Genomic DNA, 17,314 nt, shown 5'->3' with positions numbered 1-17,314 from the left:
AATGACTCCACCAGGTGGCGGTGCAGGTGTAGAATGACCTTGGACTGTATGAATGACTCCACCAGGTGGCGGTGCAGGTGTAGAATGACCTTAGACTGTATGAATGACTCCACCAGGTGGCGGTGCAGGCGTAGAATGACCTTGCACTATATAAATGACTCCACCAGGTGGCAGTACAGGCGTAGAATGACCTTGAACTGTATGAATGACTCCACCAGGTGGCGGTGCAGGCGTAGAATGACCTTGGACTGTACGAATGACTCCACCAGGTGGCGGTGCAGGTGTAGAATGACCTTGGACTGTAGAAATTACTCCACCAGGTGGCGGTGCAGGTGTAGAATGATCTTGCACTATATGAATGACTCCACCAGGTGGCGGTGCAGGTGTAGAATGATCTTGCATTATATGAATGACTCCACCAGGTGGCGGTGCAGGTGTAGAATGACCCTGGACTGTATAAATGACTCCACCAGGTGGCGGTGCAGGTGTACAATGACCCTGGACTGTATGAATGACTCCACCAGGTGGCGGTGCAGGTGTAGAATGATCTTGCACTATATGAATGACTCCACCAGGTGGCGGTGCAGGCATAGAATGACTTTAGACTGTATAAATGACTTCACCAGGTGGCGGTGCAGGCGTAGAATGACCCTGGACTGTATAAATGACTCCACCAGGTGGCGGTGCAGGTGTAGAATGACCTTGGACTGTATGAATGACTCCACCAGGTGGCGGTGCAGGTGTACAATGACCCTGGACTGTATAAATGACTCCACCAGGTGGCGGTGCAGGCATAGAATGACTTTAGACTGTATAAATGACTTCACCAGGTGGCGGTGCAGGCGTAGAATGACCCTGGACTGTATGAATGACTCCACCAGGTGGCGGTGCAGGTGTAGAATGACCTTGCACTATATGAATGACTCCACCAGGTGGCGGTGCAGGCGTACAATGACCCTGGACTTTATGAATGACACCACCAGGTGGCGGTGCAGGCGTAGAATGACATTGGACTGTATGAATGACTCCACCAGGTGGCGGTGCAGGCGTAGAATGACATTGGACTGTATGAATGACTCCACCAGGTGGCGGTGCAGGCGTAGAATGACATTGGACTGTATGAATGACTCCACCAGGTGGCGGTGCAGGCGTAGAATGACATTGGACTGTATGAATGACTCCACCAGGTGGCGGTGCAGGCGTAGAATGACCTTGGACTGTTCGAATGACTCCACCAGGTGGCGGTGCAGGTGTACAATGACCTTGCACTATATGGATGACTCCACCAGGTGGCGGTGCAGGCGTAGAATGACCCTGGACTGTATGGATGACTCCACCAGGTGGCGGTGCAGGCGTAGAATGACCTTGGACTGTACAAATGACTCCACCAGGTGGCGGTGCAGGTGTAGAAGGATCTTGCACTATATGAATGACTCCACCAGGTGGCGGTGCAGGTGTAGAATGATCTTGCACTGTATGAATGACTCCACCAGGTGGCGGTGCAGGTGTAGAATGATCTTGCACTATATGAATGACTCCACCAGGTGGCGGTGCAGGTGTAGAATGATCTTACACTATATGAATGACTCCACCAGGTGGCGGTGCAGGTGTAGAATGATCTTGCACTGTATGAATGACTCCACCAGGTGGCGGTGCAGGCGTAGAATGACCTTGGACTGTATGAATGACTCCACCAGGTGGCAGTGCAGGTGTAGAATGATCTTGCACTATATGAATGACTCCACCAGGTGGCGGTGCAGGTGTAGAATGACCTTGGACTGTATGAATGACTCCACCAGGTGGCGGTGCAGGTGTAGAATGACCTTGGACTGTATGAATGGCTCCACCAGGTGGCGGTGCAGGTGTAGAAGGATCTTGCACTATATGAATGACTCCACCAGGTGGCGGTGCAGGTGTAGAATGATCTTGCACTGTATGAATGACTCCACCAGGTGGCGGTGCAGGTGTAGAATGATCTTGCACTATATGAATGACTCCACCAGGTGGCGGTGCAGGTGTAGAATGATCTTGCACTGTATGAATGACTCCACCAGGTGGCGGTGCAGGCGTAGAATGTGTGTTTAGCTTTACACTGACTGATTTATATGTATAATTTCCCAGCATCCTCTGGGGCACCATCAGTGTGACATCACAGGACATGACCTAGGGTTGCTGAATTGTGTGACAATGGCTGCGAGGTGTCAGTTTTTGAATGTTTCCAGTGATGTGAGACCCTCCCCCCCCTCCCTCCCGGACACGCACAGATCACTAATTCTACTCTCTTCATCTGCAGAATGATTGGGATCATCATCCTCCTGCTGGGAGCCATTGCTCTGATCATCGGTCTCAGCGTCGCAGGTAAGTGATCGGTACATGTCCGTGTGATCCTCAGCTTAGCCAAAAACGTTGCTTTCCCTAATTCAATGCTTCACTGGCTGCATGCTTGTTCCATGTCGGGTACTTTACCAAGTCATAGAAAAAGAATGGCATCAGGAGCAGTGATCGCTAACATGTCACTTGTAGCTCCTCCCCCTCAAAGTTAGAATCACTCCCTAGGACACACTTAACCCCTTTTTTTTTTAATTGGGATATTTATTATAGCAAAAAGTAATAAATATTGGCCCAGATTCAGTAAGCAATTGCGACTGCGTAACCATAGTTACGCAGCGCAATTGCTGACTTGCGCCGGCGTAACGAGTTCTCCTGATTCAGAGAACTCGTTACGCCGACTGCAGCCTAAAATCTGCGTGGCATAAGGCTCTTATGCCACGCAGATTTTAGGCTGCATTCTTGCGTTGACCGCTAGGGGGCGCTTCCATTGTGCTCAGTGTATAGTATGCAAATTGCATACTTACGCCGATTCACAATGTTGCGTGGGCCCTGCGTACGCAAGTTACGGAGTTTCCGTACAGCATCTTTAGCGTAAGGCTGCCCCTTCTAATAGTAGGGGCAGCCAATGCTAAAGTATACCCTCCGTTCCCGCGTCGTGAAATTTGAATTTCACGCCGTTTGTGTAAGTGATACGTGAATGGCGCTGGACGCCATTCACGTTCACTTTGAAGCAAATGACGTCCTTGCGACGTCATTTGCCGCAATGCACGTCGGGAAAGTTTCCCGACGGCGCATGCGCTTTACGATCGGCGCGGGAACGCACCTAATTTAAATGATTCCCGCCCCCGGCGGGATCATTTACATTGCGCGCGCTTACGCCGGGCAATTTTGCCGGCGCGCCCTCGCAATTTACGGAGCTACTGCTCCGTGAATCGAGGGCAGCGCAAAATATTTGTGGGGGCGCAGGGCAAAATCCTTGCCCTGCGCCTCCGCAAATAGAGCGCAGATCTCTTTGAATCCGGGCCATTATGTTTTTCAAAAATGTCGCTCTATTTTTGTTTATAGCGCAACAAATTAAAACCGCAGAGGTGATCAAATACCACCAAAAGAAAGCTCTACTTGTGGGGAAAAAAGGGCGCCAATTTTGTTTGGGTACAACGTCGCACGACCGCGCAATTGTCAGTTAAAGTGACGCAATGGCGAATCGCAAAAAAGTGGCCCGGTCATTTGGCAGCCAAATGGTCCGGGGCTGAAGTGGTTAACATGTATCTGTGTTAGGCATGCGCGCTGAATCATGTGCATTCCCGACACGCACAGAAATAAGCTGCTCTTTAGCAGATATGCAGAACTGCCATTGGCCATTTTTTTCTCTCGGGTAGAGCAGCCCATTGAAATGCATGAGCTGCTGTACACTCAACACATCGAAACGCGTCAAAACTTTTGCACATAGTGTAAACCAAGCCTTAGTGCATATGCTCCGTTTTCTGCCTGACACCTGCTGGATTCTCTGGGCAGTGCATGCGCGGCGGATCCTGTGAGGTGCCGGTGATCTGACGATCTGGTTCCGGCTAACAAGCTGGTTCCTGTTAGGACTGCACAGGCGCAATCCTTGCCGACGGAAATCTTCGAACCTCGGCCGGCATCCAGGACGACGTGGAATTTGAGGAAAGTGGCCAGTCCACGGGGATGTTAAAGAATGAGCCTGGATGCTGGCCAAGGTTTGGATATTTCCGTCGGCAAGAATTTCCTTACAGGAACCAGCTCGATAGGGGAACCTTAACGACAAGTCACCGGTACTGGGTAGAAGTAGTGGGGGAAAAGCCAGACACATCCTGGAGCTTACATGTGCCAAGGGTCACCCATGATGCTATACAATAAAGGGACTGAGAGCCCCTCCCCAACCACTGGCTGACTGCTGAGCCTGAACTCTTATTCATCTCAAAGGTGTTCTATCGGGTTGAGGTCAGGACTCTGTTGAGGCCAGTCAAGTTCCTCCACCCGAAACTCGCTCATCCATATCTTTATGGACCTTGCTTTGTGCACTGGTCCAAATCATTTGGTGGAGGGGGGGATTATGGTGTGGGGATGTGTAACGGAATGACCCGGGACACCCAGAGACTTTGTGAGGATGGGGGATACTCCTGTGTCAGCGACACTGATAACTCTTGGGTCTGAGTCCACCCTGTGCCCTTTGGGCATGGGGTGGCAAGTGAATCATAATTCATGTATTACATGAGATTTGACATCACTGATAGTTCGTATTGCAGGATTTTGAGATACTGCAGGATGTTGGCCCAACCAGTCAATAGTGACTCATTCTATGATTAACCCTGACTAGTGACATGCTAATTGAGTCAGGGCCTGGAAGACATTCCATTGTCCTTGTGTAAAGGTGTTAACCCAGGTCTGCTCCCAGAACTCTAATTATGCATGCTAAATACTGTTTATGTGTGATAACACTGTCTAAAGCCTAGTGATGCTCAGAGGTGTGAATAGGTGTCAAGCTGTATGCGGAGACGGAACGTCTGCCTAGGGAACTCAGTGTGAGATGGGGTTTTAAGTTTGTTATGCTGTTAATGAAGGAATGTGCACTGATTAGACATGATAATTATAGGCCGGCGCCGACCTGTCTAGAATGGTTAGTAATTAGCCTTAGTGTGTGGGTGGGGAGTTGATTGTTCCTTTAATGCCTTGTACGGTATATAAGCTGAGAAGAAACCATTAAAATTGTCTTCATTTGAAACCAGAGAACACATAGCAAGTCTCGTTATTCTGGGAAATGGGAGGCCTGCTGGTTTGTCTGTGTGTCAGATGAGCTGTCGTAGTTGATGGAAGGTCGTAAACGGTGGTGACCGTTACAGGATGTTTTTCAGGGGTTGGGATTGTCCCCTCAGGGGTTGGGCTTCGCCTCTTAGATCCAGTGAAGGGAACTCTTAAGGCGTCGGCATACCAAGAAGTTTTGGACAATTTCATGCTCCCAACTTTGTGGGAGGAGTTTGGGGACGGCCCCTTCCTGTTCCAACATGACTGCCCACCAGTGCACAAAGCAAGGTCCATAAAGACACAGATGACCCGATAGAACACCTTTGGGTCCAGAATATATTTTAGCACTTTGAGATTACAGGCTGAACTCCCTTCTCTCTCTCTCCCTCCAGGTAACAGCTCCACCAATGCTGTAATGACTTCGAACACGGTTGGGCAAATCAACAACAATGTTATTCTGGGCTGCACCTTCACCCCGGACACAAAGCAGTCCACCGATGTCTTGTGGGAGAAAGTGGGCCTGACTGGTACCGTCTACAAATACGTGAAAGGAAAGATCTCCTTGACGGACCAGAACAGCGCCTTCAAGGGTCGGACCTCGCTCTTCCCCACCGAGCTGACAAAGGGGAACGGCTCTCTTTTGCTTAGCAACCTTCAGCTGAGTGATATCGGGACCTACAAGTGCACCATCACTAATTCTCTGGGTGAAGGATCGAATACGCTCTACCTCAACGTGGGAGGTGAGACCATCAGGACAAAAATGGGGGAGGGGAGGGAAAGGAGGAGGAAGCTAGGACTACTGGGGGGGGGGAGAGGTAATGGAGAAACATGAGAGCAACTGGGAAAAAAGGGGGAGACAATCAGGGGAGGTGAGACCATGGGGGCAATATCGGAGGAGGCAACTGGGGAGGTTGAGACTGTCAGGGAGAAAAATAAGAGGTAGTCAGGGGAGGTGAGACAACATGCGCAAAAGAGAAAGGCAACTCGGGAGGTAAGGTCACCAGGCAAAAATAGGAGAGGCAACTGGGGGCAGAAAGTCCACCTGAACGAAAAAGGAACAAAAGGGGGATTTAGCTGTGAGAAGCGAGACTACCAGGGCAAAAGGGGGGAGAAGACCGGGGAAGTGAGACCACTTGGATAAAATAAAGGGTTAATCAGCAGGGGTGAGATCACTGGGGAAAAAGAGAGGAGGTACCAGGGTGGACGAGACCACTAGGGCTAAATGAGGGTGGGGGTGGGATTGGCTAGTGCAACCACCAGGACCAAAAAGAGGGTGTAACTGTTGTAGTTGAGGCCACTAGAGGAACAGGGGGGAGGAACTCAGGGAAGTAATTCCACTGGGACAAAATAAGGTGAGGCCAACATGATAAGAAGGGGGTAGTTAGAAGATGTGAGACCATTGGGACAGAAAATGGGGGATGCCAGGGTGGATGAGATCATCAATGAAAAAGTGTGGGGGGGCGGGACAAGGGAGATGAGACTGAGGGAAAAGGAGAGGAGGTAACCCAGAAGTAAGATCACCGGGCAAAAGAAGGAGCCACCTGGAAAAAACGGGGATGTAGCTGTGAAAAGTGAGGCCACCGGAACAAAAGGGGGGGGGGCAGGGAAAGGGAGAGCACTGGAACGAAATAAGAACATGTGTATCACCAAGATAAAAGAGGGGGGTAATCAGGGTGTAAAAGTGGGAGTTGAGGCCCCTGGACCAAAAGGGGGGAGGAACCCAGGGAAATAATACCACTGGGACAAAATAACGAAGGTGAGGCCACCATGATAAGAAGGGGGTAGTTCGAAGATGTGAGACCATTGGGACAAAAAATGGGGGGATACCAGGGTGGATGAGATCATCAATTAAAAAGGGGGGGGCAGGGAGATGAGACTATGAGGGAAAAGGAGATGAGGTAACCCAGAAGTAAGATCACCGGGGCAAAATAAGGGAGCCAACTGGGGGTGGAAAAGCCACCTGGACAAAAATGGGGATGTAACTTTGAAAAGTGAGGCCACCGGAGCAAGGGGGGAGTGAGACCACTGAAACAAAAGAAAAAAGTTGATATCACCAAGATAAAGGGGGAAGGGGGTAATCAGAAAAGGTGATTTTACTTTGGCAAAAAAGGGGAGGGTACCAGGGTAGATGAGATCACTAAAGGAGGTGGGAGGAGGGTGCAACCACCAGGACAAATAAGAGGGTGTAACTGGTGGAGTTGAGGCCACTGGAGCAAAAGGGGGGAGGAACCCAGGGAAATAATACCACTGGGACAAAATAAAGAAGGTGAGGCCACCATGATAAGAAGGGGGTAGTTCAAAGATGTGAGACCATTGGGACAAAAAATGGGGGATACCAGGGTGGATGAGATCATCAATGAAAAAGGGGGGGGGGACAGGGAGATGAGAATATGAGGGAAAAGGAGAGACGGTAACCCAGAAGCAAGATCACCGGGGGCAAAATAAGGGAGCCAACTGGGGGTGGAAAGGCCACCTGGACAAAAATGGGGACGCAACTGTGAAAAGTGAGGCCACCGGAGCAAGGGGGGAGTGAGACCACTGAAACAAAAGAAGAAAGTTGATATCACCAAGATAAAAGAGGGGGGTAATCAGAAAAGGTGAGGCCACGCAGCAAAAAAGGGGAGGTACCAGGGTAGATGAGACTACTAGGACAAAAGAGGAAGGCAACCCAAGAGGTAAGGCCCCAAGAGAAAAGGAGTGGAAGGAACTGGGAGTGGGAAGACCACAAGAAAAAAAAAGCAGATGCAACTTTGGGAGTTTGGGCCACAGGGGCAAAACCAGGAAGGAAAGCAGAAAAAATTAGACCACTGGGACAAAAGTTAGATGGTGAGACCTCCAGGATAAAAGAGGGGGGTAATCAGAAAAGGTGAGGCCACGCAGCAAAAAAAGGGAAGGTACCAAGGTAGATGAGACTACTAGGACAAAAGAGGGAGGCAACCCAAGAGGTAAGGCCCCCAGAGAAAAGGAGTGTAATGAACTGGGAGTGGGAAGACCACAAGGACAAAAAAGCAGATGCAACTTTGGAAGTTGGGGCCACAGGGGCAAAACCCGGGAAGGAAACCAGAATAAATGAGACCACTGGGACAAAAGTTAGATGGTGAGACCTCCAGGATAAAAGAGGGGGGTAATCAGAAGAGGAGAGACCACTGGAGCAAAAAGAGAAAATACCAAGGTGAATGAGACCACCAGGGATATGGAGGGGAAATAAGGATGGAAGTGAGAACATGAGGGCAAAACTGCGGGAGGTGATTTTACTTGGGCAAAAGGGTGGAGGAATCCGGGGTAAGGGTAATCTTTGGGGCAAAAGAGTGGAGGTGAGACCACCTGGATAAAAGAGGGGGGTAATCAGTAGAGGTGAGACCTCTGGGCAAAAAGACGAGGTAACAAGGTGGATGAGACCAGAAGATACTGGAGATTCATGTTGACCATGTCTCTGACCAGCTAGATCGGTCAGTAGGTTCTCCTATCTACAAACCTAATGTGTGTACCTCCTGCTTACAGCGTTCACCCCCATCACAGTGACCAACACCACCCCGAGCACCCTACGCTGCGATTCTCCCAGCTGGTACCCCCAACCAAGCGTCACCTGGTGGAACTCCACGTCCGCAGACCTCGCGTCCCAAGCAAACCTCACCAACTCATCCACCACCACCATCGTCCCGGGGCTCAGCGTAATGATGGAGGTGATATCGGACTTCAGCGGGGCCGTAGGGGACACGCAGTACACCTGCATCATACAGAATGGTTTGGCCAAGGCTCAGGGCATCGCCAAGTTCACAGGTGGGTACCCTCACCCTCCATCATGTGTGAAGCAAACCTGTACCGAGAGACTATGGAGGCTGCCATTGCCGAGCCTTCCTACTAGACATGTGCGGATCGTTTCGTTATGAATCAAAGTTCGGACAAAAGTTTCATTATTCATTCATTTTAACATTATAACCCGACAGGGCTTAACCCAGGGTGTAGAGATTGACAGGCGGCACCCCCGGGGGTCGCACCAAAACCACAAACCAAACGCTTGCCTTGCAAGTGCACGGTCCTACAAAAAAAAAAAATGTACAAGAAACAAAAAAAAAAAACAAGGGTATCAGGAGGCGGCAGTAGTCTCTGCTATACCATCCTCTAAAAAGCACTCCACCGTGGATCACTTTTCAGATGGCGGTAAGCGTACTGCGAGTGTAAGAGACACCCAAAAGATAATAATAAAGTAATAAAATAATATTTTATTGCGATTCCAAAAATGAAATACAGCAAGGGCATAAAAAGATATAGCAAAATGATAATAATCGTACCCATAATAAAATAAATAACCGCAAAATTTGATGATAATAAAAAGAGCCTTATGAATGATATTATATAAAAAAAATTATGAAGAATAACATTTTTACCAATAATTGTACATACATAAAATTGTAATTGGTATATTATTATATATAAAATAAAAGTATAATAAATGATAATACTGGTCATCTGGAATGCAAAAGACCAAACATTTATAAATATTAGTAACCTATATGAAATGTGTATCAAGCTAAATTTAAATTTGACTACATATTCTTATGAACTTGATAATTGTCATATAATGAAATATTTTGATAAGATAATTAAGATTATATATTATTATAATTTAATATTATATTATAAATGTATATTATTATAATATTATTATACATTTATATTATTATTATATTTTATTATTATTATTATTATTTATATATTATTATAATTATATTTTATTATAATAATATATGTATATTATACATTTATATTATTATTATTATTATTCTTATATATTATTATAATAATTATATTTTAATATAATAATAATAATAATAATAATAATAATAATAATAATTATTATTATTATTATATATATGATAATACTGTAATATAATATATAATATTTTAATGATAGAATATAATATATTATGTTCTATTATTATATTATATTACTATTATTGTTTTATATTCTATTAGATTACATTTTTATTATTATATTGTAATATTATATATTATATTCTATTATTATTATTATTATTATTATTATTATAATAATATTATATATTATATTATTATTATTTAATATTATTATATTATATGTTATAATATATTATATTATTATAATATATAATATAGTAATAATATAATATATAATATAATATAATAATAATATAATATTATCGAATATATATTATAATATATAATATTATAATAATAATAATAATGATAATAATAGAATATATAATATTATAATAATATAATAGAATATATATTATAATAATAATAATAAAAAAAGAAGAATAGAATATATAATATTATAATAATATAATATGATCGAAAATATATTATAATAAATAATAATAATAATAATAATAATAATAATAATAATAATAATAAAAGAAGAATAGAATATATAATATAATAATAATATAATATGACCGAATATATATTATAATATATAAAATAATAATAATAATAATAATAATAATAATAATAATAATAAAAAAAGAATAGAATATATAATATTATAATAATATAATATGATCGAATATATAATATTATAATAATAATAATAATAATAATAATAATAATAAAAGAAGACTAGGATATATAATATAATAATAATATAATATGATAGAATATATAATATTATAATAATAATATAATATGATCGAATATATATTATAATATATAAAATAATAATAATAATAATAATAATAATAATAATAATAATAATAAAAGAAGAATATAATAATAATAATAATAATAATAATAATAATAATTATATTCATAGAATAGATTATAATATTATAATGATAGAATATAATATATAATCATATAATAGAATATTTAAAATAGAATATAAAATAATAATATTAATATAATATCTATAAATCTAAGCAGATTAAATGTCAGTTTTCCGATGGTAACATTTTATGTTTTCCTCTTACAGTGACAGGTCTGAAGACGGAATCTCGCCTGGACGTGATTGGCTCAGCCGCCATCTTGTCGCCGTCAGTTTTCCTGTTGTGTCTTCTCGCTGTGCTCGCCCATCCAGCCGCTCTCTGACCTCTGATTTCCCCGGTGGGTACATGCTGGGTGTAGTCCTTGAACACCGAGACGTCAGTGTGACCAAGGCTGGACTGGGACAAAAATTTGGCCCTGGACTTCATCCAGACTGGCCCACTTTGACAGGTATCTCCCATGGCGGCCGAACAACTCCCCCACCCCCCCCCTCCCGGCCACCCAAGCCCCCTCTCCCCCTTCACTAGCCGTTCTACTTTATTAGAGTAGAACGACTGGTGCTGGTACTCTTATAGGCAGTACCAGTGGGGAAGCTAGACATTATTTCTCCCGGGGCAAAAAATCAGTTTGGTGCCCCCCCCCCCCTCATGGGACCAGATAAGGCAGAAGTGAGAAACTCCCAAGCCATAGATGTTGAGTCAGCTGTCTGTCCCCTCCCCCATGCTCCTCTGTCGTCCCCCCTGCTTCTCTGGTCCGTCCCCTGCCTCTTTGTTCCCCCCAGGTGAGTGCTGCAGGGAGGGAGAGACAGAGGAGCGGAGGGGGAGCGGCGGTCCGCTGTCACTGAAGCCGGCCCACTGAGCCACTGGCCCACCGGGAAACTCCCTGTAGTCCCAATGGCCAGTCCATCCCTGAGTGTGACTACTTTACACTTTTCTGACCACTTATATTGGGTGCAGAGAAACACAAGACTCTCTGCAGTTCAAGCAACCAACAACAGACAGTTCCTTGTCTTCATAGACTATTTTTATTTTTTTGTAAAAACAATGATGTCATACAAAGAGTGAAACCTTCACCAGAAGGGGGCGCCCTCACCAGTCAGAGCTCTGTGCATATCCAGCCCTGTTTTCATATACACTATATTACCAAAAGTATTGGGACGCCGGCCTTTACATGCACATGAACTGTAATGGCGTCTTAGTCCGTAGGGTTCAGTATTGAGTTGGCTCCGCCCTTTGCCGCTATAACACCTTCACCTCTTCTGGGAAGGCCGTCCACAAGGTTTAGGAGGGTGTCTATGGGAATGTTTGACCATTCTTCCAGAAGAGCATTTGTGAGGTCAGGCACTGATGTTGGGCAAGAAGGCCTGGCTGGCAGTCTCCACTCTAATTCATCCCAAAAGTGTTCTATGGGGTTGAGGTCAGGACTCTGTGCAGGCCACAGTCAAGTTCCTCCACCCCAAACTCGCTCCTCAATGTCTTTATGGACCTTGCTTTGTGCACTGCTCCAAATTGTTTGGTGGAGGGGGGATTATGATGTGGGGGAGGGGGATTATGATGTGGGGGAGGGGGATTATGATGTGGGGGAGGGGGATTATGATGTGGGGGAGGGGGATTATGATGTGGGGAGGGGGATTATGATGTGGGGAGGGGGATTATGATGTGGGGGAGGGGGATTATGATGTTGTCAGAACCATTGACGTATCTCGGCATATAGCCTACACATACCGTCAGAATGTTTATTCTGAACTATAAAATATTATTGTATTATGAAAATATGTATATCTGTGCTTTGGGAGAAATACAATTTTCCTACAATACAAGATATCTAAAATTCTTTTATCCGTGCTATTTTGAGGACAAGCAATACAAATGAATATTTAATATATATATATATATATATTTATTAAAGCGGATGTGCCAGTAAAAAAAAAATATTAAAAACCAGCAGATACAAATACTGCAGCTGCTGACTTTTAATATTAGGACACTTACCTGTCCTGGAGTCCAGCGCCGTCCGCAGCAGAGGAGGAGCGACCGCTGCTCCCCCCGCCATCCTCAGTGAGGGAACCAGGAAGTGAAGCGCTCCGGCTTCACTACCCGGTTCCCTACGGCGCATGCGCGAGTTGCGCTGCGCCGCTGATTGGCTCCCGCTGTGCTCTGGGAGCCGAGTGTTCCCAGAGCACAACGGGGGGAGGACGGAAGGAGAAAACTGCCCGCAGAAAACCCGAGACTGTGTGGCCGGAAGTGGGTGCAAATGCCTTTAGACTGGCATCTGCACCCCCCTCCCCCCTGAAAGGTGTCGGATTCCGATCAGCGTGAGTTCCACTTTAGGGTGGAGCGCCGCTTTAACTAAAGAGTGCAAAATTAAAATCAGGTACAATTTGTATTACAACAAATAAATGATATGCTTCTATAATCAGAAATAAGCGATGGTATTTACATTATATGATAAGGCATATTCCTAGCTCTTAGTGACATAACCTTGACATTGAATTCTCTCTTCTCAATAACAAACAGATCTCTTGCTACTGTTTCTTAAATACTTGTGCACAACAAATGTTATGTTGTACACAAGCTTTTGTTAAATTTGGCTAGGATATATCTTCACATACCTCACTCTAAAACCGATTTACCATCATTGGCACTTAGCTTTTCAAAGACAAACGTAATGCGTATGTCTTTAATATTTGGAATACAATTACGTCATACTGCAGTTAGACATAACCAACTCCCAAATTATATTTGCCAAGTATATTTACGTGGTTTTAGTTGTGTGTATGTGAAAATCTCCAAATTACCAAAAAGGTAAATAATCAAGATTATACATTATCAGTAATTAAGAGCTCTGTCTGTTTGAGAAGTGAAAGTCCTATCTGGGACCCTCTTCATCCCCCTACATTCCCCTTTGCGGTCAATCTCTGCTTCCCAGCTTCCTTCAGAGATCAGAGATCAGCCTTCCAGGGATCAGCTCCAGCCATCTCTCCCATCAAGCTTCTTCCCATCAGAGATCCCTCTGTCCTGAGTAATCACTTTTTATCTCCACAAAGAAATGGGTGTGTCACATCACTACCACATGACTGCCGATGTCACATGATATGTTTTGATGAGTGACTATGTTGAACCAATGCCGATATTAACCTGTAGGGGGCAGTGGTGTCTAAGGAATGATTCCTAATTTTAGGGTTATTCAGAGTTGATCATGACTTACGACCCCCTGTGACTTGAATCCTGGTATAGCATCATAAATTGTTTTATATGTCAAACAATTGTCAGACATCTTGGCAACTTCTAAATTTATGATTGAGATAAGGTTTTATGCTCAACACACATGCCTTGGAAAGTTCCTTTAAACTGATGCTGGAATGTGATCAAAGCAGCCTAATACTATTCAGTTATTTTAGGATCTTGTATTTTTGTGACCCTAGTATTGTCTATGTATTAAACAGGCCTATATATGAATTACTAATACACATATATTGTTAAGGCATTATAAAGAAACAACTTATTTAAGATACAGTATATTATTCCACAGGGATTGTGAATAAGCCCCATGGCCTCAATATATAAAGACAATACCATGTTGTGTCATGCTGTGCCAGGCTTTTCATCTTGTATGTGAAACCAGAATTCCTCACCATTCTCTTATTTTATAAGTGTCAAACCCCCAGGAGATATGACTAGGGAAATAGCACAGGCAGGCTCTTTACAACCTAAAAACAGTGTCTATTCATGCCTGAGAACCTATGTTTAAACTCTAACAGGGACAAATGGCTGTGCTTCAGTTCCATCATATCCATGTATATGGAACACTATGAAACAAATATTATGTGCGATCTTATATGTATTCTTTTAACCCCAAATGTTCCGACAATGTGGAGGGGGATTATGATGTGGGGGGGAGGGGGGATTATGATGTGGGGGAGGGGGATTATGATGTGGGGTTGTTTTTCAGGGGTTGGGATTGGCCCCTTAGTTCCAATAGTGTAATCACAAAGGATTTACATAATAATATTCATATAAACATATTTAACCACTATACTACCGGTCGCCGTCAATTGACGGCGGCGCGATAGATCTATTGTTCTGACAGGACGTCATATACCGCCCTCGTCTTTCACAGCCACTAGGGGGCGCGTTACTGGGAAAACGATGCGCGTGCCCGGCGGCCGCGATTGCCCAGTGACTGAGCAGGACCGTGGATCTGTGTGTGTAATGATGGGGTGTAAACAGAGAGATCCATGTCCTGTCAGGGAGAGAGGAGACTGATGGTGTGTCCCTTGTACATAGGGACACAGATCGGTCACCTCCCCCAGTCAGTCCCCTCCCCCCACAGTAAGAATCACTCCCTAGGGAACACATTTGTCCCCTTGATCGCCCCCTAGTGTTAACCCCTTCCCTGCCAGTCACATTTACACAGCAATCAGTGCATATTTATTGCGCTAATCGCTGTATAAATGTGAACGGTCCCAAAAATGTGTCAAAAGTGTCCAATGTGTCCGCCGCAATGTCGCAGTCCCAATAAAAATTGCAGATCGCCGCCATTGCTAGTAAAAAAAATAAAAGAAAAAAAAATTCATCATTATGTCCCCTATTTTGTAGGCGCTATAACTTTTGCGCAAACCAGTCGCTATACGCTTATTGCGCTTTTTTTTTAACCAAAAATATGTAGAAAAATACGTATCGGCCTAAACTGAGGAAATTTTTTTTTTTTTTTAAATTGAGGTATTTATTATAGAAAAAAGTAAAAAATATTGTGTTACAATTGTCCGCTTTAACCACTTAAGACCCGGACCATTATGCAGGTAAAGGACCTGCCCCCTTTTTGCAATTCGGAACTGCGTCGCTTTAACTGACAATTGCGCGATCGTGCGACGTGGCTCCCAAACAAAATTGGCGTCCTTTATTTCCTCCACAAACAGAGCTTTCTTTTGGTGGTATTTGATCACCTATAAATGAAAATAGAGCGACAATTTTGAAAAAAAAATGCAATATTTTTTACTTTTTGCTATAATAAATATCCCCCAAAAATATATAAAAAAACGTTTTTTTTCCTCAGTTTAGGCCGATACGTATTCTTCTACATATTTTTGGTAAAAAAAAAATCGCAATAAGCGTTTATCGATTGGTTTGCACAAAATTTATAGCGTTTACAAAATAGGGCGGGGATAAGCAATTAGCGGACCTCCAGCTGTTGCCAAACTACAAGTCCCATCATGCCTCTGCCTCTCGGTGCCATACTTAATGCTGTCAGAGTCTCGCTATGCCTCATGGGACTTGAAGTTTGGCAACAGCTGGAGGTCCGCTAATTGCATATCCCTGAAATAGGGGATCGTTTTATGGATTTTTTTATTAATATTTTTTTTTTGCTACTAATGGCGGCGATCAGCGATTTTTTTCGTGACTGCGACATTATGGCGGACACTTCAGACACTTTTGACACATTTTTGGGACCATTGTCATTTTCACAGTGAAAAGTGCTATAAAAATGCATTGTTTACTGTGAAAATGACAATGGCAGGGAAGGAGTTAACCACAAGGGGGCGCCGAAGGGGTTAAGTGTGACCTCATGTGTGTTTCTAACTGTAAGTGGGCAGGGCTGGATGTGTGACGTCATTGATCGTTTTTCCCTATATCAGGGAACACACGATCAATGACACTGCCACAACGAAGAACGGGGAAGCTGTGTTTACACTCACCTCTCCCCGTTCTTCAGCTCCGTGGACCGATCGCGGGACACCGGCGACCATCGGGTTCGCGGGTCCCGCGGGCGCGGTCACGGAGCTTCGGACCAAACCGTGAGCGCACGCTCACGTCCCCACGGCTGGGCTTACATATACGAAGCCCTCTGTGTAGGTAAGAAGTAAGTAAAAAGAAACAGCCGGTTTCTAAAGTACTTACAAAAAAAATAACCCGGGTTGGTCACAGCTTCTATGATGGGATTGGTGGGGCTGGTCCTTCTGGTCTCAGTCCCGGGGGTTGCGATGCGCCCAGTTCACTTCCCCCACACCCATCCCTGTTACACAATGGGGGGGGGCGCATTGTGACCTCAGCACATCGGCATCATGGTTACACGATGGGCGGCGCGCTCGTGACCTGGTCCTGTGCTCCAGGACCTGCGGACCCGATGTCCGCCGGAGTCCCGCGATCGGGTCACAGGAGCTGAAGAACGGGGAGAGGTGAGTGTAAACAAACCTTCCCCGTTCTTCCTAGGGAGCCTGTCATAGGGAACGACGATCAGTGATGTCACACGCCAAGCCACGCCCCCCCCCCAACATTAGTAATCACTCCCTAGGAAACACTTAACCATTGTTAATGACAATGGTCCCAAAAATGTGTCAAAAGTGTCCGATGTGTCCGCCACAATGTCGCAGTCACGCAAAAAAAATCGCTGATCGACGCCATTACTAGTAAAAAAAATAGTAAAAAAAAAGGAAATTATTAATAAAAATGCCACAAATCTATCCGCTATTTTGTAA

At 44.4% G+C, this 17,314-nt stretch overlaps 1 protein-coding gene across 1 annotated transcript in view; it reads left to right on the top strand.

The window, feature by feature from the left end:
* The window catches only part of VTCN1 (V-set domain containing T cell activation inhibitor 1), a 29,987-nt gene extending 18,766 nt beyond the window's left edge, over positions 1-11,221 (top strand). Inside the window, exons 2-5 of the mRNA XM_040339228.1 lie at positions 2,294-2,358; positions 5,487-5,834; positions 8,596-8,874; positions 11,048-11,221. Coding sequence (XP_040195162.1) covers positions 2,294-2,358; positions 5,487-5,834; positions 8,596-8,874; positions 11,048-11,163 — 808 coding nt within the window. The 3' untranslated portion in view covers positions 11,164-11,221. The remainder of the gene's footprint in view (positions 1-2,293; positions 2,359-5,486; positions 5,835-8,595; positions 8,875-11,047) is intronic.
* Positions 11,222-17,314: the final 6,093 nt, after the last annotated feature.

Source organism: Rana temporaria, chromosome 2 (genome assembly GCF_905171775.1).
Source record: "Rana temporaria chromosome 2, aRanTem1.1, whole genome shotgun sequence".
Classification (NCBI taxonomy): Eukaryota; Metazoa; Chordata; class Amphibia; order Anura; family Ranidae; genus Rana; species Rana temporaria.
The sequence above is the reverse complement of the archived record's forward strand: the minus strand, read 5'-3'. Positions and strand labels throughout refer to the sequence as shown.